We start from the raw sequence: 21408 nt of genomic DNA, 5'->3' as shown, positions 1-21408 counted from the left end.
TTACATATTCATGTTTTATTATAATTTTTTGGGTTTTTTGGGCTAAAGATATAAATCAACAATTATTTTGGGCTTTAACTTGTTGAGGCTCCGGCCTCCATATTTTTAATAGGCTGCATACAATTTTTTTCCTTTTTCTCTTAAAGGTTTTCTTATGGTCATGTTAGTTTGAAGAACATGTAATATAGTTTGTTTTGTTGTCATCAACAAAATTAACTAATTTTAGTGATTAACACTAATTCAAAATTTGAAACGTTAAAATATTTAGTGACTGAATCTTTAGTTGCTAGTTCTCGAAACCGGTCACCAAATTCCCTTATTGAATTACTAACTACAAAAACAAACGAGAATTGGTTGTTTCATTGGTCACTAATCTTTTGTCGCTGATCGAACAAAATTCTTTTTTTACCAAAACGTGATGGTATCTTAAGCAATCCTGTAAAACGAACATGGTCTAAAGCTTTTTTATATGCTTTCACATACTAAAAGAGAATATTAAGAGAATGTGAAGTATATTGTAGACTGTCAAAAGCTTGGGAGATTTACATATTGTGGAAGTGTTAATATAGCTTTGGAATATTATAAACAACTTGATGTTAATTATATATATTTACTTTTATTGTTAAAAAGTATTATTGACTATGACTTAGCTTAGTGGGTTGTGGTAATAATATCGTATGTGTTTCACCATCTGAGTTCATATGTGGATATATCGAAGGAAAACGCTAGGAGTCAATCGAAAGCAGATTATTATTTTGATTCGCTTAATTATAAATATCTAAGATGTCAACACTTTGACGATTAAGTTTGACTATATAAGTGAGTTTGTCTAACCTTTCTAATCTGCCCCATTGTAGTATTCCTTTTAAGATTTTATGTTTTTTAATGTACCTACTTTGGGTTAAGTAATATATAAAGTATGTTTACCAAAAAAGAACAACCGGATTCTAAATCTAAACAATAAACATTTGTGTTTAAGTTCCGTGCATGTATATTTAAAAGTTTAAATATGTGGATATACCTCAGGAACAAATTAAAAGAGAATTTTCTTGAATTTAAGTAATTGGTTTTATCGGTCGAATGAAAGAAAATAGAAAATAAAAAGATTTCATAATGTTTTGCAGTCGAATGTATTCTATTACTTCATAGTTGATAGTGACGTATAACTGAGTGAATCTGGTTCTATTACATTAACTGTCAGAATTTGTTTTATTGTGAATCACTAGTAAGTAGTACGTAAATAGATAACTAAGAGGCGGGTGCGTATGAAGAGAGGTTATGAATATTTTTTTGGATCATGTAGTATATTTGGAAGGTGAGAAATTGAAAGATTTTCGTTAATTTGAGCGAACCGCCTCAGAAAACTTTGAACATTGCGATCTAAGAGGAAGAGGCTTGGAGGGGAGCAAAACGACGAGAAAAGCCCCAACCCGAGAGGAATCATGTAGTACAAGTGTCACCAATTCTAGCGGACAGACCGGTATGCTTTATTGACGAATCTTGGCATGGGGAGGAGTCTAGGAGTGGTCATGGTTGGATTGTTTCATGTGGAGGAAGATTATTACACTTAGGACTAAAGAGTTCACGCAGAAGTCTTTCCCCCTTGCCTTGCATGCCGAATTGGAGATTCTTTTGTGGACGATGAAGTGCTAACTAGCGATTCTGATGACTAGTATCCTCATTTTGACGGATTGCTCGGATCTTATTGAGATATTGACTTCTAGCCCCGAGGAGTGGTCTACTTTTTCTATAGAGATGAGAGATTTTGTGTATTACAGAGACTTATTTTCTACTTTTAGTATTGAGTATATCCCTCATATTGGTAATAACTCCATTGATCATCTTGCGAAATGTGTAAGAGTTCGCGGGTTTTGTTTTTCTATGTAAATTCGACGATACCCGATTGGTTCTCTCTAATAAAAAGTTTTTATCCGTGAATTAATATATGGAGTTTGATTGTAAAAGAAAAAATAGATTACTAATTGTATAAACTCTCCCAGGCACAAAAACCAAGGAGCCGCAAGCCATTGACGAAATGAGCTTCTTCCACCGTTGCTGCTCCTCCGACGATCTTCAATCCTGATCAGTGGGTGCTTCTTAGGCGAGATCTCTCAGCTGGTGGCCTCCTTTCTCCGGTGACGTTGCTGTTCCGGCGAGTTTCCCCTGAGATGATTTTCTCTTCGTTGTTGATTTCGAGCTCCTCTCTTCCTCTCCCGATGTATTCGGTTACTTTCCTCGTTCTGAGGTCTCTTTCGGCTCCACCATCGGAGCCTCCGTCTCCACCGTCTCCGCCAGAACCACCGGACCCGCCGGATCCTCAGATCCACCCTTCTTCTGGTGAAGATTATGCTCAGCCGCTCCTCCTTCCACACTTCACTGGTCTTCCACGTGTTCACAGTGAATACAAACTTCCATCTCCGCCACCCTCGAGACTTGTTCCTCCAATCATCACCGTTTTTGTGCCTCGTCGTTCAAGCCGCCGCTGCTGCCGCGTGCCCATCACCACACGTTCCCCAAAAGTGAATCTAAGGTTGATTCGATACATTATCTGGAATGGTCTAGGATATTATTCTCGTTTTGTGTCGACGCCTTTACTTTGGCTGAGCGATTACCAGTTTCGAGTCCAAGCTCCATCGATTGTCCCCACCGCGATTCTCCCCTCCGTTCCTCCTGGAAGTCTTGTTGTCGTCATCTACTACCTCGCTCTCGCCGGGAACTCCTGGGATTGGCTGGGCTTGGTTCAGCCTTGCGTGTCCTCAAGTGACATGTATGTTGCCTTCCCGTGTGCCCCGAATGTTGTAGACACCTCGTGGGCCGGATTCGTCATGATCTGCGTGTGCACAAAGATTCAGACCGGCTCTCTCTCCAACGGGCAGCCCTGGCCCTCATGGGCTCTCTCCATCTACATGACGTCGGAAGGTATGGTATATGTGACCCTTTGTTGTGGGGTGCATAGGCCTAGTAAAAGCCTCCTGTTAGTTCCCAATTACCTCAGTATGAGGATTCATCAGTTTCAAGTACCTCAATATGAGGATGTTTACAAATTTGATCAAAACTTTGATAGAATGGCTGTAATGTCTCCTGAGGGAAGGCATTTTGGTAGACAGTCTTTGGAGATTATTGTTTCTGGTTTTGTTTTGGATTTGATTAGTGCAGGACCAAGAAGGAGCGTTGGCATCCTTTGTGTTGTTATTGGGTTGTGTGCAGGACTAGGCTTCACGGAAGAGAACATCTGTGTCATAAAGTCCCAACTAATTCAGCCACCATCACAAAAGATAGAAGTGTTCTTGAACTTCTCGGATGTGGCATGGTTACAATGCGGTTTGGGCTGGAGTTTCAAAGACCCACTCAACGGAAAGATCCAACATGGATCTTTTTCAAGACCCTTTGTGTCTTTTGTTCTCGTAGCGGAGGCACTAGCTCTCAAGACGGCTATCACAGCGGCTTTAGCATTGGGTGTATCAAAGCTGGCTTGTATTTCGGATTGTCAGGAGCTTGTTCTCCTGCCCAATACCGGTGGCCACGCAAACGAACTAGATGGCATAGTAGCGGATTGCAATCTCTTTCGTTCTATGTTTATGTTTATGTATGTTCTTTTTGTTTCAAGGGCTGAAAACTGTGGAGCTGATGCTGTAGCATAAGCTTGTCTTCTATCTTGTTTTCTCTCCTCTTTATGTGGAGTTTGAGTTTTTATTAATATTATGTTGGTTTACAAAAAAAGATTACTAATTGTATAGAATATAATCAAAAAGTTATTCTTGACACCAGTTCGAGTTCGGTTTTTGTTTATATTCATTCTTTATATTTTATAAGAAATATAAGATTATTTGATTCGCGGCAAAAACATAATTGCATGGCTTGTTTATATGCCGTCAAACCAAGAATATAATCTCGAATGGTATACATGTTTCAAGTAGATATTTGATAATGCATGATTCGAGAATATATTTATATATGATAGTACGTAATTCTTTAACAAAAATAAATAAATGATAGTACGTATCTATGTTGTATGAAAACTCTCTTCGAGGTCCGTTTATCTTTTCCGAAACATTTCAGAAACAGAAACTCTTCGAAAACATGAAAAACGTTACGGAAACGCGTTTCCTAAAAATTTATGTTTGGAAACACGATGGAAACTCACGTTTCCAAAATGGAATCGCGACAAATCCTTTTTGTTGACTTTGGAAACTACAAATAAAGTTGAAAATATTAAGATTTATAATAAATATAACTAATTTTGGAATACTCTGAGTTTTAAGATCTTTCTATCGAGAAACTAGATTTGGAGGCATCTTTATATGATCTATGATGAAACTAATGAAAATGAGAATGAAAATGTTAGTCTAAATTAAATATTTGAACCTGAACCTTTTAATCTTCATCTTTTAGAATTTTAGTTAACGTATTTAATATTGATGTTTTGGATTTGTATTGTTTAATTAAACTATTTTTTATTTAATATAGTTTTATGTTAATGTTATATATATATATACATATATTATATATGTGTGTGTATACGTTTCCAAAACGTTTCTAATTCCTAATTTCAGAAAAAATCGTTTCCCGTTTCCGAAACGTTTCGCTTCTACATTTCCGTTTCCGTTTCCATGCAACATAGGTACATATTTTAAAAAGAATAATTTTAAATTTGCTTTTGTCAACCACTCTTTATACCCCAAAAAAAAAATGTCAACCAATATAGTTAATCTAACTTCTCAGTGCATGTGAACTAATATTTTTTTTAATCAGATGTTATTAAAAAAAAATTGTCGACGTAAATCATGCACTGAATGATCAAATAATAATTTCATAGTATATATATCAAACACTACTTTATACATTTTTTATTTTTACGCAGATGTTACAAATTCATCGACGTTTTTGTGTTTAGCGACGAGCGCTTAATGATATGGATCAAAGTTTGCCGCTAGTTGACGTTTTCTTTTGTAGTAAAGAAGTGACTAGTTTTTTTTTTTTTTGTAAAGTTTAGAACTTAGAAGTGACTGGTATTGAAGACATAAGTGATAATTGATAAATGATGAATTATGGACGTATGAATTGACTAGTATGGTAATGCATAATGCGTCATCGTTTCTTCCCTCCATTATTCTATAAAGATTATAATCAAAATCTCTTTTTAATTTCTTTTCAACTTTTAAAAATTTGACATTAATATTTACTTTTGAAAAGAAAGCAAACTTACAAAGCATGTCCAAAGAACAAAGAAAATTTGAATCCATAATTGATGTACATTTTGTTTTATGAACTAATATGTAAGACTTACATAGATAATACAACATATATATATATATATATATCATTGTCACATTATTAAAAATAAATAAAGGAAATGGAAACAAGGTTAATGCATCCTTTGCTTTATCTTTTTGTATTAACCAGTAGACTCTTTGGGTTTTCTTTTCATTGACACATTCATGAACATTATATGCGCTATACATGTAATCATTTCACATCAAATTGCCAGTGATTGAGTTCATTCCAATAAGATGTGGTCTCTACTCTATCCCGATTCCCGATGAAGAGTGTCTGAGCATGATTAATAAGCAGAAGGAATCATTGGGGAATGGTGATGCCCAAGGAAGCAAACTTGTCTCTTATCAGGTGTAACAACAACTGAAATTGTAGCTTGAATGTATCAATGAGCGGTGAACAATTCTTGTGGCCCGTGCTTGGAGAGATACATAATTAAGTAAGGGTTGTTTTTTTTTTTTTTATAAAATTATTTTTCTTTGGTATATATCACATGGTTTATATTACTCTCTTCCTTTCATTACGCAAAATACATATTGTTATACGAATTTCACACATTAAAAACAAAAAACTATTAAAATTTATGCAATATCATTTTATTTCTTTAACAGAAAAAAACTAAAATAATAGAGATAATTTTAGAACTTAATTTAAAAAATCTGCATTGAACTATACACATATACCATCTTTTCCAAAAGTAAGTTTCATAAAGATGTTTGATTCTCCACTAAGGATTCTCCTTAATCCTTATGACTAAATTATGTTTTATACGATTCTAATTAACTCTAAACCAATCAATATATTATGTATCGACGTGTACACTTTTTATAGCTTCCCATCTTGATAACAAAACTAGAACATAATGAGGATACAAAATTAACCAATTAATAAAGAGCGAATAGCAATAATATTTAATTAGTCAAATATCTTTGGTGGAGCCGAACGGAATAAACTATGGTCTAATTTTGTGGGTAATTTGAATTTCCGAATCGATAAATATTATTGGAATTTTGTTTTTATATTATTTACATGTTTTTTTCAATATTAGAATGTACTCCATCTATTTCAATATATATGATGTTTTGGTTAGAAACACACATTTAAAAAAAAAATATTTTCTCTTTTAAAAAATATCATTAAATATTTGATTTAGAAAATTCGACCAATACACAAACAATCATATGATATCAAGTATATTTAAAATTACATAGAAAATTATAAAAAAAATATATATTTTGAAATAAAATAAAAACTCTAAAACATCAAATATTTTAAAACAGAGAAAGTATATAGTATTTTGTTCGGACTAATCTCCTAAAAAGTAACTAATATACTTTTGGTTTCCCTTATTTGGTCAAATTACTCATTTGTTTTCTTTTTTCTCCTTCTCTGCCTAATTGATCAGAATATAATATTCAAGCGGTTTGTATTTCATTGATGTATTATACACTTATACTGATATTCTTTTATTTTATCCATTCGAATATGAGATAATATATATTGTTAAGAAAACAAAAGTAACGCTTAATTTCTTAAAAGCTCTAACAACAAAATTTCGCAAACGTCAAAGAGAATAATTAAAAATAGTTATTAACTATCTAACTCTAAATTAAGGAAATTAAAGAGACGATCACAAAAGTAAGTTAGCGACATATATATAAGTGAGATCTAAAAAAACCATAACGGTATTTGAATTTTCACCAGTTTTTTTCTCCTCTGTCTTCGTTGCATCACTTCTGTATCTCTCTTCTAGAAACTCTCTAAGATTCTCATATTCTTACAGTCTGGATTATTTTGTTATCAATTTGTTTTTCTTCAAGAACGCGTGTCAAATTTTGATATCTCTTTCTACGCAATAACCTCCCTTATATATAAAGCCTTCTCTATTTATTTTTCTATCTCCTTCCTCATAGATCCCGTGAAAGTTTTTCTATTACGTATACTTTTTTCCTATGAAAAAAGAAGAGGAAAGAAAAGAAACAATGGAGGAGAAATCTCCGAAGAAGAATGATGGTGGAAATCAGAAAGTGTCGTTTTTCAAACTGTTTTCGTTTGCCGACAAAACCGACGTAGTTTTGATGACCGTCGGGACTATCGCCGCCATGGGTAACGGCCTAACTCAGCCGCTCATGACTCTAATCTTTGGCCAGCTCATAAATGCCTTTGGCACCACCGATCCAGATCATATGGTTAGAGAAGTGTGGAAGGTAATTAGGGTTTTTTTTCTTCTTTTAATTTAGATTATCTTTTAATTAATTTGGGACTGATTAGATCATCGAGCCGGGTCAAGATTTTCTCGATCAAGCCTTGATTTAAGGATTAGGGTGAATAAATAAATATTCTTGATTTTAGTGATTATCCAGTGTTCCATAATAATGTGATTCGTTGTTATTACTTATTCCATTTGAGTTTTTTTTTTTTTTTAATCTATAATTTTGATAAAAAAAAAAAAAAATTATGATGTAACTTAAAATAGTAAACACCCTTTAATTTCTGCTTTACAAAATCACATTGATTGATCTTAATTATACTTTAATTCTTTATATGAGTTACATGAAATAAATATACAACATTAATGGAGTTTACTGTTTTCTTTGTTTTAAAGATATAGACAAAGATACTGTTTATTTAGCCTTTACTTTAAAGTTAAAGATTGAAAGCAACTTTAGTTTTGGCGTGGAAAATAATCGATTTTATTTAGTAACTACTTCATTAAACTTCCTTCCACGTTTACAGGTTGCTGTAAAGTTTATTTACCTTGCAGTATACTCTGGTGTCGTCGCCTTCCTCCGTAAGCTTACTACTCTCTGTTTTTTAACCCTAACTTGTGTTCCAAGTTAACGATTTCTTCTGCAAATTCTTCAATAGAGGTCTCATGCTGGATGGTTACTGGAGAACGTCAATCCGCCACAATTCGTGGTCTATACTTGAAAACGATATTAAGACAAGATATCGGCTACTTCGATACGGAGACAAACACCGGAGAGGTTATTGGAAGAATGTCTGGAGACACAATTTTGATTCAAGACGCCATGGGAGAAAAGGTTTTTTTTAGTTAAATCTAATCACAAAGAAATGATTTCTTGCGACACAAGATACTGAAAATCTGTTGGTTTTGATGCATAGGTTGGAAAATTCATACAACTAGCAATGACGTTCTTTGGAGGATTCGTGATTGCCTTTTCTAAAGGCTGGCAGTTAACGTTGGTTCTTTGCAGTTGTATCCCTCTGATTGTGATCGCAGGTGCAGCCATGTCTCTGATCATGTCTAAAATGGCTGGTCGTGGTCAAGTCGCTTACGCAGAGGCTGGAAACGTAGTTGAACAAACCGTCGGAGCCATTAGAACAGTGAGTTTTCTCTTCTTTTCTTATTCCCCTTTCCAAAAATTAATCTCCGTGCGATTAGATCAAATCGCGGTTTTCTTCTTAGGTAGTAGCGTTTACGGGGGAGAAACAAGCAACGGAAAAATACGAAAGCAAGCTCGAGATAGCTTACAAGACTGTGGTTCAACAGGGTTTGATCTCTGGTCTAGGGCTTGGCACAATGCTAGCTGTGATATTTTGCAGCTACGGTTTAGCGGTTTGGTATGGTGCAAAGCTGATAATGGAGAAAGGTTACAATGGCGGACAAGTCATCAATATAATTTTCGCAGTTTTGACTGGAGGAATGTGAGTTAAAAATCCAAACCCCTCAGATTGACTCATCGCATACGATCTTACATGTTCATCAAGCTACCTTGTCTTGTCAGGTCGTTAGGGCAAACATCGCCGAGTTTGAATGCTTTCGCTGCAGGGAGAGCTGCAGCTTTCAAAATGTTTGAAACTATCAAGAGGACTCCAAAGATTGATGCTTACGATATGAGCGGTTCTGTTCTTGAGGATATTAGAGGAGACATTGAGCTTAAAGATGTTTACTTTAGGTATCCGGCTAGGCCCGATGTTCAAATCTTTGCTGGATTCTCGCTCTTTGTATCGAACGGCACAACAGTGGCTTTGGTGGGACAGAGCGGAAGCGGAAAATCGACAGTTATCAGTCTAATCGAGAGGTTCTATGATCCGGAGTCAGGACAAGTATTGATAGACAACATTGATTTGAAGAAACTTCAGCTCAAATGGATAAGAAGCAAAATCGGTTTGGTTAGCCAAGAACCTGTGTTGTTTGCGACCACAATAAGGGAGAACATTGCTTATGGGAAAGAAGACGCGACTGATCAGGAGATTCGAACTGCGATTGAGCTCGCTAATGCGGCTAAATTTATTGATAAACTCCCACAGGTACCTTCAAATTACAGAAACTACTATTAGAAGGATATTTGTACTCATTGCATATATTTTTTTTTTGATAAGGATTATTCATTGCATTTTCTTATTCTTTTTAAATGAAATTCTCTGTTTGTAGGGTTTGGATACAATGGTAGGAGAGCACGGGACGCAAATGTCTGGCGGGCAGAAACAGAGGCTAGCGATCGCTAGGGCGATTTTGAAGAACCCTAAAATATTGCTATTAGACGAAGCCACAAGCGCGTTAGACGCAGAATCCGAACGCATTGTTCAAGACGCGCTAGTGAACTTAATGTCAAATCGGACTACCGTTGTGGTTGCTCACCGTTTGACCACAATTAGAACTGCCGATGTAATCGCTGTTGTCCACCAAGGGAAAATTGTCGAGAAAGGTATAACAGTAACCGTGTGCAATAAGTTACCGCGTTCGAAAACAATATTGTGCATTATAAGTAATCGATTGTTAATATTCTACAGGGACTCACGATGATATGATTCAAAATCCTGAGGGAGCTTATTCACAGCTTGTTCGTCTTCAAGAAGGATCAAAAGAAGAAGCTAACGAATCAGAGAGACCTGAAACGAGCTTAGACGTCGAGAGATCAGGAAGTCATAGGTTATCATCGGCAATGAGAAGATCCGTTAGCCGGAATTCATCGAGCAGTCGCCATTCTTTCTCTCTCGCTTCCAATATATTCTTTCCGGGAGCAGTTAACATCAACCAAACCGATGAGATCGAAGACGAGGAAAAAACCGTGAGGCACAAGAAAGTGTCATTAAAACGGCTTGCTCGCCTCAACAAACCGGAAATTCCGGTTTTATTGCTCGGTTCAATTGCTGCAATGGTTCACGGAACGTTGTTTCCCATCTTCGGTTTACTGCTTTCGAGCTCGATCAATATGTTCTATGAACCAGCAAAGATACTGAAGAAAGATTCACATTTTTGGGCGCTGATTTATATCGCTCTCGGTTTAGCCAATTTCTTCATGATCCCGATCCAAAACTATTTCTTTGGAATCGCTGGAGGGAAATTGATTAAACGCATCCGATCAATGTGTTTTGATAAAGTGGTTCATCAAGAAATCAGTTGGTTCGATGATACAGCAAATTCCAGGTAATATAACATTCTATACTTATTCGAATTCAATCGCTAAACGTGTATTTTGTATGTTTTGATTCTAATATTTATTTGCGTTTTGTTTCAGCGGTGCGATTGGAGCGAGGTTGTCTACCGATGCTTCAACAGTGAGGAGTTTGGTAGGAGATGCATTGGCGTTAATAGTACAAAACATAGCTACTGTAACCACCGGGTTGATAATAGCGTTTACAGCGAATTGGATGCTAGCTCTCATAGTTCTTGCTCTCTCACCATTTATTGTCATCCAAGGATATGCTCAAACCAAGTTCCTGACTGGTTTCAGCGCAGATGCTAAGGTTTCATATTATTCTGACAATTTTATCCCGGTTTAGTAGCAATTTAAGTTTACTGATCGATTTTATCCTGGTTTAGGCGATGTATGAAGAAGCGAGTCAAGTGGCGAATGATGCAGTGAGCAGCATTAGAACGGTTGCATCTTTCTGTGCAGAGGGCAAAGTGATGGATTTATACCAACAAAAATGCGATGGACCGAAGAAGAACGGTGTTCGGTTAGGTCTTTTGAGCGGTGCGGGTTTCGGTTTCTCTTTCTTTTTTCTCTATTGCATCAATTGTGTATGTTTCGTCAGTGGTGCGGGGTTGATTCAAATAGGTAAAGCCACATTTGGTGAAGTCTTCAAGGTGAGAAGAGAAACATTTATCGGTTTAGTTAAGATCACGGTTTGGTTTAGTGATCTTGAGAGGGTTTTGTTTCTTCTACTTGATTTTTACAGGTTTTCTTTGCATTGACGATCATGGCTATTGGAGTTTCTCAAACGAGTGCTATGGCACCTGATACAAACAAAGCTAAAGACTCTGCAGCTTCAATTTTCGATATTCTTGATAGTAAACCAAAGATCGATTCGAGCTCTGATGAAGGTACAACCTTACAAAACGTTCATGGCGATATCGAATTCCGACATGTTAGTTTCCGGTACCCGATGCGACCGGACGTTCAGATTTTCCGTGATTTGTGCTTGACTATCCCTTCCGGAAAGGTAAAAAACAGAGCATTTTCTTTCACCGGTTAAATCGGATTCACCGGTTAATATTGGTTATTGGTTGTTTTTCAGACCGTTGCACTTGTTGGAGAGAGCGGGAGCGGGAAATCAACGGTGATAAGCATGATTGAGAGGTTTTATAATCCAGATTCAGGCAAGATTTTGATCGATCAGGTGGAAATTCAGACATTTAAATTGAGTTGGTTAAGGCAACAGATGGGTTTGGTTAGTCAAGAACCGATTTTGTTCAACGAGACGATCAGATCAAACATAGCTTATGGTAAAACTGGTGGAGCCACAGAGGAAGAGATTATAGCAGCAGCACAAGCCGCAAACGCACATAACTTCATCAGCTCATTGCCTCAGGGTTACGATACGTCGGTTGGAGAACGCGGTGTTCAGCTATCGGGCGGTCAGAAGCAGAGGATCGCGATTGCGCGTGCGATTTTGAAAGATCCTAAGATCTTGTTGCTTGATGAAGCGACGAGTGCATTGGACGCAGAATCTGAGCGTGTGGTTCAGGATGCGCTTGATCGAGTTATGGTTAATCGAACCACTGTAGTTGTGGCTCATCGGCTCACGACGATTAAGAATGCAGACGTGATTGCGGTTGTGAAAAACGGCGTTATTGCTGAGAAAGGAAGGCATGAGACACTGATGAAGATTTCAGGTGGTGCTTATGCTTCTCTTGTCACTCTGCACATGAGTGCAAATTAAGAGACTTTTTGTTTTTGGTTTGAACTGAAAAGAGAGAATTTTTGGAATTGATTCGTTATTTTTGTCCGTTGAACTCATAAATTTGAGACTCTTTTAACGTCGAGCTTTAAAAGCCTCGAACCACACTAATTCTTTGGGTTGCTTTTTAACAGAGTGGGTTCCAAATGTTAGAAATTGGGTAAAAATTGGAAGATTATGATAGTTACGGGCTATGTTAAGGAATAGACAGAAAGCGTCAAGGGTGTGTAATTGAATTTAAGAACCTTTAATGTTTTTAATCTGCAATAAACATCTTTTTGGAGGTAAAGGCTAATTTGGATCAACAAATATGAACAAGAGTAGTAATTTTCCGCAGTAATGACTGAACGAAACAGAGTATTTCAGACACAAATGTAAGAAAAAGAGAAATCTTTGAAGAAGAGACTCAGTAAACTTCAGCAGCAAAGTTGTTTGTGGGAAGTCTCTGTCGCTTCTCAATGTAAGCCATAGGAAACCAACCAGCTTTGCCTTTGCATTCTCCTTCAGCCCAACCGGTTTGGCTCACCTGAGAATACGAAAGAAAGACAGTACAAAGACTTAAGTTTCTTGCTCTCTCACCATAAAGATTAGTTATTTGATTGTGGTAGTGAAATGTTAAACCTTTCGGACAACGACGTAATCTCCTTTTTCCAACTCTAATTCTTTCTCTGAAGCAGCAGAAAATGCGTGAATCACCTGTCAAGAGAACACATACTGTATGTTGAGAGATCATATACAGTACGTTGCTTATGAAGAGTCTTTTTCTTTCTCTGAGATATGCAATGATGATATTTCACAAGATATAACTTACTTCAGCTAGAAAGTATGATGTTTTTTCTGAGCCGTTCTCTGTTGGAATCGCAGGAGGAGCAGATTCTTTGTGTTGTTTCTCGGTTACCATCTAAGAAACGAGGTAAGGCCAAAAGTGTGAGTCTTGGATTAGGATTAGATATGAAAACGATTCATCCATTACTAACCTCAGCTTCAATGTCACTGAGGATGGCTGCTATTCTTAAGTGATAATTCTTCTCCCCTTCAACCTAGAATAAGCGATACAGTAAATATCAATCTATGTAAGACACAAAATCCAGTGTGTGCGTGTATGTAAAACATACCATAGCCACAAGCCTCTGGAAAGTGAGTCTATGTTGCTGTGATTCAACAGCAGCCAATGCAGCAGTTGCTTCTTTACCGAGAACCGCCATATTTGCTTTTAGCTCTTGCATTTTTGCTTCCGCTAGTTGAAGCTTTGCCACGTTTTCTGGAATCGGAGCTTCTCTTACACGTGCTTGCCGTCTAGAGACTTCTGTTGCCTGTTTTTTTTTTTTTTTTTTTTTACGTTTTAACTTACATCACAAAAAAGCCAACATCAATACATCATCATAGAACTGAGATTTTAAGAAGATTACATGTGTCTCTGCTTCTTGTCTCATGCGGCTGTAACGTTGGGCAAGATGACGAGCATCTTCAAGAGGAGAACCGGCAACCATAGCTCTAAGAGGATCCAAAACCTTAACGCATTTAACAAAAAGGTTTACTCTTGTTACCTACCACATTTAGTTCTAAGTAACATACTAAGACTAAACACAGATAATCCAAGCCGAACCTGAGAAGCCAAAAGCTTGTTGAAGTCTTCTTGTTCTTTGTCTACATGTTTCCGAGCATCACCGTATATAGCTGCAGCCTTGGCCAGTATGTTCTCATCGATATTCTGACTATTTTCGTTCCCATACCTACAACAATCTTCAGACAACTTGGTTCCTGAAATTTTAAAGATTATCAAAATAAAACCCATAAATGCATCATAGTGTAACTTAATTTAATGATAGGTACCACAAAACAAACACTCATAAGTACCTGCTTCAATGTGTCTGAGACCGATGGAAGTAAATGCCTCAGCGGCTTTAACAATATCTCTCTGGAACTCCTGAAAGTGACAACAATAACATATGTTTGAGGATCTTATGCTATGATGAATCATACTGAAACCTTCTCCCCTAACAATGAACTCATATAAACTGTGACAATACCATTAACATTATTATTAAGTCAATGTCAGTCTAACCTTGGCAGAACGAGTAGAGCGGTAAAGTTTATCGAGTTGGTGATGCCTTTGCATTTCTAGCTCATCAATCACCATTACATCTGAGCTTTCATAGCCAGTCCCACTGAATTGCTTTATCACAGCCTACATTCCCCATTATCACATATCAATCAACACATATCAAACAACTCTCTATAAGACTTAATATACAAGTAATCGATCAAGACAAGATGAAATTGGTATGCAGCTTGCAAAATCAGAAACTTAAGCAGAGCTCCGGAATTGAAAAAACCCATGATAAAAGTTTCCAAATTTGAAGATTCCTAGACTATTTATACTCGCAGATTTAAGACCTACCAGTTGCTGCTTTGCGACTTGATCCCTAAGCTTGCTCGCTTGTCTTCTAAAAGCATCCATTGTTACGTCTACTCTTGATTTACCCGAATTGATTCAGAGAAAACAAAAGAGACAAGCTTTAAGGGTTTTTGAGAAATCTCAATTTGATCAGACCAGCTTCAAAACTGACAAAACAGATCAGATCTGATTCAAAGGTTATGTATGTTCTTCTTCGACTCGATGTGTCACTGATTATCCCTCTGAGAAATCAGTCAATCACAGAGCGCACACATCGATCTGAGCCGAGTCGGGTCGGGTCGGGTCGATTCGACTAATCTCTGAGATTAAACCAAACCGGTCCGGTTCGGTTAAAGGAGGTTCGCGATTGAATTATTTGGAAGCTGTACGTTACGGATTATTAATGAGTAATTAAATCCGTTTAAAGATAAGTAAATTAAAAGTATAGGTATTAACGAAAAACATCTGACATGGACAACTCATAACCACTTGTTTCTTGTCCCCACTCCTCCCATATCATTTTCATTTTGTCCTAACTGCCATTACATAATTATAATCTGAAAAGACAACCCTATACTTTTATTTTATTTTATCATACACTACCGACTGAAAAATATATATATATATATATATATATATATATATATATATATATATATATATATCATACACTACCGACTTAAAATTTCATACTTTACCATATTCCATGTTCTTAAACAAGGTTCTATTTTAAAAAAAAAATCATGCAACAAAAGTCACTCAAAATTGCAATATTGTTGTTGTAAACTAAAAGAAGTTATTTTTCTTATAATCTTTTTTAGTCAACCAATAGACAAAAGTATATTTGTACGATTAAAAACATAATTTTGTTTAATCTAAAGTGCTGAATGACAACAATTTTTACTTTTAATTTATCTATAACCCAATCAAGTTGTGAAGATTTTGTTTGAACTAACTTTACAAAAAAATCTATATATTTCGTTAATGACTAAAATTAGTACTAAACGAAACAAACACAACAAAATCAATAAAACGAAGAAACCCTTTCACATGTATAAAGAATCTATAAACGACCCAAAACTTTCCCACTTCCACAGTTTTGAGTTTTGAAACTTTGACGGCTTGACAAAAAAAAAGACGCCATTTTTATTTCCTTATTTTAACAGAGAGAAATCAAAGAGACAAAGCCACGATCCGCCATAGCTGTTGTTTGAGATCGATCCCCACCAAAGGAGCCTAAATCATGCCTTCAGGTGCTAAGAAAAGGAAAGCTGCCAAGAAAAAGCAAGAGGAAGAACAACAACAAGCATCTTCTACTCTAATCAATCACAAATCCAACAACCATGGTTTCATTCTTTAACACCTCATAATCTCATTACTACTTTCTGCTTTTTGCCTTTTTTGGTTGTTGTTGTCTCTCTGTATCTCAATTATTTCAATCACTCACACACGTTTAGGCGACCTTTCTTGTTTGTTTTTATATTAAGCTTCGCTTTAAATCTGAGTTTTTTTTTTTTTTTTTTTACTTTGTTCTCTTTTAGTTTCTTCAAAGTTTGGATTTTTATTGTTTGTGTTCATCGATCTAAACAAATGGGTATACTTTTTACTTCCTTTTAATCCTTCAGTGTGTTTCTATTAAGGTTTTAGGTTCAGAATTTTGGGATCTCAAGCTGTAAAAATTTGATCTTTCGGTTATTTTTAGCATGTTCTGTTTCGTAATCCATCTGGGTTGAATCTAGTTTTCGGTTTTGGACTTACTTGAGGATAGTTTTGGTTATCAGATTCATGATTATGATTGAAGTTGTTTATTATTTGCTGAGTTTTGTTTATCTCTGATGCTTTGGTTTGATTAGTAGCTGTTCCAGTTTTGTTTACTATTTGTTTCATTCTCTTTGAGGTTTGCTTCTTTGGATGGTACCATAGTTAGATTTGACTTGAATAGTCACTGATAAATCACTCTGTTAGTGAAATTGATTGGAGTTGTAAACTGATGTGCTAGATTCGAGAAGCCAAGGCGAAAGTGAGAGCGATGAGCGCATAGAGATCACTGATTCAAGCCATAATCATGACAAGAGCTCTAGTAGCAACAGTAGTAGCAGTAGCAGCAGCAGCAGCTCGGATGATGAGTCCCGGGAAGTCAAGAAGATAGATGATAATAAGGAGACTGGTGATGCTGTTTCTGAGGTTGTTACTGTGAGTTCTGTGCCAATTCAACCTGTGCCAATTGCTGGAGATGCTCCATTTATGGGGTGTACTGCTAATGCGATTGTAGAGAATACCGGTTTGATGGATTCAGCTGTGCCTAGTGATCCCAACTCTGGAGAACTGGTTGAAATTTCGCATGTTGATACAATAATCTCAAACGAGGCTGATGAGAATTCTTTGCCTAAACCATCTGAGATTGCCGCTGAAGTTTCTCTTGCATCTGATGAGATTAGGCAGGCGTCTTCAGGTGCAACTGACTCTGATGTCAAAGAAAATGAGGGAAAAACATCACCGCCTCTACCAGAATCCAACGGTGTTCCTGAAGGCAACGGAGAGTCTGATGTTGTCATATCTCATGAGGAAGAGGTCTTTATTGTTAACCTATTCGGTTCATATTTTTTTGTTGCTTATGTTACCAAAAGGACTAACCTCAGTTTTCTCTCAGGCTCCCGTGCTGATACCAACACATGGAATTGCGCAAAGAACCTCGTGGTTTAGTTGCTGTGGCTTGTTTGATGTGGCCACAGTATCCAGTAGATAAACTCAGGTAACCCCCAACTTCATTAAGTTTCTCTACCTTCCTCCTTAAACATTGTCGGATGCATAGTCTCTCTCTTTTATGAGCTTCACGAGTTTATATATGATTGTTAGATTTAGTTCATGGATAAAAAATGAAGAACCATATGGAAACATTTCTTTCAAAGTAGCAAGAGTCTATACACATCAATGGTACTGTCAAGTTAGCTGCGAGTAAAATAGCCTCAATCCTGCATTGTTGTCTGAAAACTCACATGTTTTCGAGTTGTTGACGAGTTGTATTCTATCTAATCGCAGAAACAGCGTGTTGCCTATAAACTCGGAAGCTGCATAAGTGGTATCACGGCGAATGATTCTCGGTTTCCTCTCTCGATTACCTATGAAAAAAATTCAGTCTCTCAAATCACAAATTTTCTCAAATGAAACAGCTTCTAGTAGTGTTCAGAACAGACATGTCTACAATTTCTGCTCTTTATATAAGTCCTTACAGGTTCTTTTTAGTTTTTCAGTGTTTGTCTTTCGTTGCGATTCCTTGTCTGTTATTGTTTTTGTTCTCTCAAGTTGTGAGCCTTTAAGACGTTTATGGCGAACTTATATAATTTATGGTTATTACATACAAATACAAGACCAGTATTTTTTTTACAGAATCTATTATTAATTTGCAATTACAAACTTGAATGTTTTGGGGAATTCATCAATTAATCTACCATTTTCTTGTAATCAAATGCATTTGTGTTGAACTTAACTCTTTTTAGGGTAATGTTGCTTATCCTTGTTATCACTTGATTTAAAAGCTAACTTAAAAATTTAATCTTCAAAGGTGATCTAACCCTTTGTCTGAGTGTTTTAGACTATGTATGCCACAAATTGGATTCATGTTACACAAGGTTTCCACATTTCTGGCAGATACAGTTGTTGTGTTCTTTATTCTTTGGGAGTTTATGATTGTTTCAAAGCTAGGTTTAAAACTCCTTGTTGAGCTTGAGAAACTCCAAGGTTCGATTCTTGTTGTGGCTATAGTAATAACCAACGTGATATTTTCATTGACGTGTTCAAGACGAGTACACGAACCTCCAAGGCAACACCACAGAACATTGCCGGTCACAAGACTCGTGGTTCTGTGGTTTTTACTCAGAGTGGGCGGATTGGTTCTTAGCGGGTAGCTTTTTTGCTTTCGATAACTTGTGATGATACAATATGCGAAAATTCTTAGCATTCGTATAAAGCGTGTGTAAGAACTAAACACCTACATCGTTTTGATTTCTAGAGCAAAAAAACTTTACACAAAATGTACCAATCAAAGTGCACAAAAAAATTCTGTGGTCCAAGAACAGTAGAGATCCAGAATCATGCTTCGAATCATTCACAGCTCCTGTAATGCCTCTGCTTGAAACAGAGACTGCCATATCTCTACTAAGTAAGATCCAATCACTGATCTCCCATATCTGTTATCAGCTATGACCCTCTTCATGAGCTTTATTCTGAGAAAACTATCAGACCTTTCTGACTTCGAAAACGACTCATAATCCGCAGAAACCGATCTGTAAACCCATTGCTTCATCTCTGCTAGCTTCAGTTCTATCTTCATCAACACTTTTTGGCAATCTTCAAACAGAAAATCCAAATCAGAAAGCTTGAGTCTTTCACAGTGTTTCCCTTTCAGATCCCAAACAATCTTTCCCAAGGCTTGAGTTGCATCTGCGCAAAGACGAATGAAATCATCATACCGAAAAATAGATTCAGGAAGGTCCACATCATGTTCCTTGCTTACCTTCTTCCAAATCACTATTTCAAAGACTGCCTCGAGCTTTCCTATGATTACACTTGTACCCTTATCATCTTCATTAACCCCAAATAGCTTTGTACAGATACTGTAATCTCCAGTTTCACCAGCAAGAATCTCATTAGGTATCAAAAACATAAATTCCGCCACAAGAAACGAAAGCTCCATTCCAAATCTAACAGCTTTTCTTCTCATCTTCATCAGATCCTCATGTCGTTTTGTCAGTTTCTCAATCAAATACAACCGTTGTCTATACCCGAAACAATCACGTTTAGTCACAGTTGATTCTTGTTCAGTCCACTCCATTTTGACCACCATTGAAGCCAGCTTCTTCTTCGTCTCCTTAACATCCATTTTTTCTTCCTTCTCTTCTTCTGCAACTCCAGTTTCATCAACTTCAGGTTCTCCATTAGAGATCCAAGAAGAAATCTCCTTCTCTTCTTTCTCAGCTTTCTCTCTGAATCTATCTCTTATCAGATTCTCAAGCAACCCTCCAAACACATAACTATCTTTAATCCAGTCTAAGTAACTTCCATCTTTCTCAATCTCTTCTAACATATTCTCAATAAACTCATCAATCCCACCACAAGGCCCTGTATCTTCATCTCCAAGCATAGTTGACAACATCCCATCAAAAGTCCCAAGAATGTTACCATCTACTTTGCACACCGAATCTTCAGCATCAGTAGAGATTTCGGATTCTACTATCTCATCTCTTAAGAGCCATTCTATAACCTCATCCGCAAGAAACTTAACTTCTTCACGTTGTTCCACTTTCCCCTCTTCCACAAAATCACATTCTTCTCTAACGTGATCAGAATCACAAGACACAAATTGATCACTTTTTTGACCTTTGATCTCTATTTCAGATCTCAGAATCTTTAGTTCTTCATTAAGAATGCCGACTAAATCTGAATGAGTTAGGTTTTGTGATACCGTACAAGAGAAGTCAATTGGGGTCTTCTTCATTGATCCTCTTCTTCGGCTCTTCTTCAACTTCTTCTGCGGTATCGTTGGATTCTCTTCATCACCAACAGTGATAATTGTTGAAAAGACTGAAAATTCACCGCTCAAATTACTCTGTTTCTGCAATATCGTTGGATTCTCTTCAATATCAGTAAGAATAGTTGAAAAGATCGAAGATTCAGGACTCATCTTCTTCTTCATACACGTATCACTTTCTTCTGCTTCGTTTGTATCTTCAATCGAATCTCTGATCTTTTTTTTTTTTTTTTTTTTTTTTTTTTTTTTTTTTTAACTCATACCTTTTCATTAAATAAAAGAGGGAATTACACAGTGATCCTCCAAAAGAGAGACGACCTACAGTACAAACACGAATCTCTGATCTTCATCTTCTCGTTTCAGGGAGAGAGAGAGAAAGAGAAAGAGAGAGACTTTCTATATGTACTAAGTAGTCTTTTATACAAAGACGTTTGAGCTGACGTAGCCGCTTTTTATACTACAAGCCAAACGTAAACACAAAGTCACGCGTCTCTTCTACATTCTCACAGTACAAAAACTCTTAGAGGCATTTCGTCGAACAGGTTTAGTGTCTCTCCAATAAACTTGTCTTCTTCGTTTACCAGATGGGGAAAAGTTAAACCTTTTGAAAATCCCACGAACTCTGTCCCAAGATTTGGCTCTTTGAGTGATTAATATACAAACTTTGCACCTAAGGAACCTGAACCGTTGAGAAATGACGCGACTCACCATCTCTTAAAAACTCACTCTTTAACTATGTAAACGTCATGAATATAGTTTTGTAGACGAAAGGTCAAAACTTTGGAGAAAGCTACAAAATCTGAAACAGTAACCAAATGGTGTTAAGAGTATGTGTCATACTGAAACCAAAAGTCATTGACTTTATAAACTCATGAGTACTACTAATATAGTTGTCTTTAGTTCTGTTGTGTTTGTAAGTCAATCAGGTAAATTACTCCAAAACACAACAGAATTAAAGAGTAAACAAAAGTGATTACAGAATATTCAAAACTTGAATCTAGCAACAATATGATATATTGAGGATTGTTTTGTTTGTCAGATACATGATTATGACTGA

The 21408-nt window shown here is 36.5% G+C and overlaps 5 protein-coding genes across 6 annotated transcripts; 3 read left to right on the top strand and 2 right to left on the bottom strand.

Moving 5' to 3' along the window:
- The first annotated feature begins 1994 nt into the window (after nt 1-1994).
- LOC9306145 lies at nt 1995-3712 on the top strand. Its single transcript, XM_021016586.1, has 2 exons — nt 1995-2919; nt 3157-3712. Exons 1-2 carry the CDS (start codon nt 2169-2171, stop codon nt 3639-3641), a joined length of 1236 nt encoding a protein of 411 aa, XP_020872245.1. The 5' UTR covers nt 1995-2168; the 3' UTR covers nt 3642-3712.
- Nucleotides 3713-6814: 3102 nt separating this feature from the next.
- Nucleotides 6815-12537, top strand: LOC9304086 (ABC transporter B family member 9). The gene is made up of 12 exons (XM_021017467.1): nt 6815-7481; nt 8011-8065; nt 8143-8318; nt 8401-8622; nt 8705-8943; nt 9024-9549; nt 9674-9947; nt 10033-10669; nt 10761-10989; nt 11066-11332; nt 11425-11688; nt 11764-12537. Exons 1-12 carry the CDS (start codon nt 7227-7229, stop codon nt 12406-12408), a joined length of 3789 nt encoding a protein of 1262 aa, XP_020873126.1. The 5' UTR covers nt 6815-7226; the 3' UTR covers nt 12409-12537.
- A 142-nt stretch (nt 12538-12679) lies between these two features.
- LOC9306144 (SH3 domain-containing protein 3) lies at nt 12680-15113 on the bottom strand. Its single transcript, XM_002867967.2, has 10 exons — nt 14828-15113; nt 14492-14614; nt 14284-14353; nt 14033-14187; nt 13836-13937; nt 13542-13739; nt 13404-13466; nt 13238-13327; nt 13048-13122; nt 12680-12952 (listed from the first exon to the last, which is right to left on the bottom strand). Exons 1-10 carry the CDS (start codon nt 14885-14887, stop codon nt 12833-12835), a joined length of 1056 nt encoding a protein of 351 aa, XP_002868013.1. The 5' UTR covers nt 14888-15113; the 3' UTR covers nt 12680-12832.
- Nucleotides 15114-15856: 743 nt separating this feature from the next.
- Nucleotides 15857-18186, top strand: LOC9304085 (nucleolin 2). 2 transcript variants are annotated; one of them, XM_021018727.1, is made up of 4 exons: nt 15857-16170; nt 16824-17395; nt 17475-17576; nt 17864-18186. In XM_021018727.1, exons 1-3 carry the CDS (start codon nt 16068-16070, stop codon nt 17568-17570), a joined length of 771 nt encoding a protein of 256 aa, XP_020874386.1. In that variant the 5' UTR covers nt 15857-16067; the 3' UTR covers nt 17571-17576; nt 17864-18186. The 2 variants fall into 2 exon arrangements, with proteins under 2 accessions (XP_020874386.1, XP_002870072.1); XM_002870026.2 differs by lacking the exon at nt 15857-16170 and adding an exon at nt 16326-16418.
- Nucleotides 18187-18307: 121 nt separating this feature from the next.
- On the bottom strand, nt 18308-21204 carry LOC9304084. The gene has a single exon (XM_021018726.1). It carries the CDS (start codon nt 20514-20516, stop codon nt 18930-18932), a length of 1587 nt encoding a protein of 528 aa, XP_020874385.1. The 5' UTR covers nt 20517-21204; the 3' UTR covers nt 18308-18929.
- Nucleotides 21205-21408: the final 204 nt, after the last annotated feature.

Source organism: Arabidopsis lyrata (assembly GCF_000004255.2).
Source record: "Arabidopsis lyrata subsp. lyrata unplaced genomic scaffold ARALYscaffold_7, whole genome shotgun sequence".
In the NCBI taxonomy this organism is placed as follows: domain Eukaryota; kingdom Viridiplantae; phylum Streptophyta; class Magnoliopsida; order Brassicales; family Brassicaceae; genus Arabidopsis; species Arabidopsis lyrata.
Note: the sequence above shows the minus strand (reverse complement) of the source record. Positions and strands in the feature narration are given on the sequence as shown.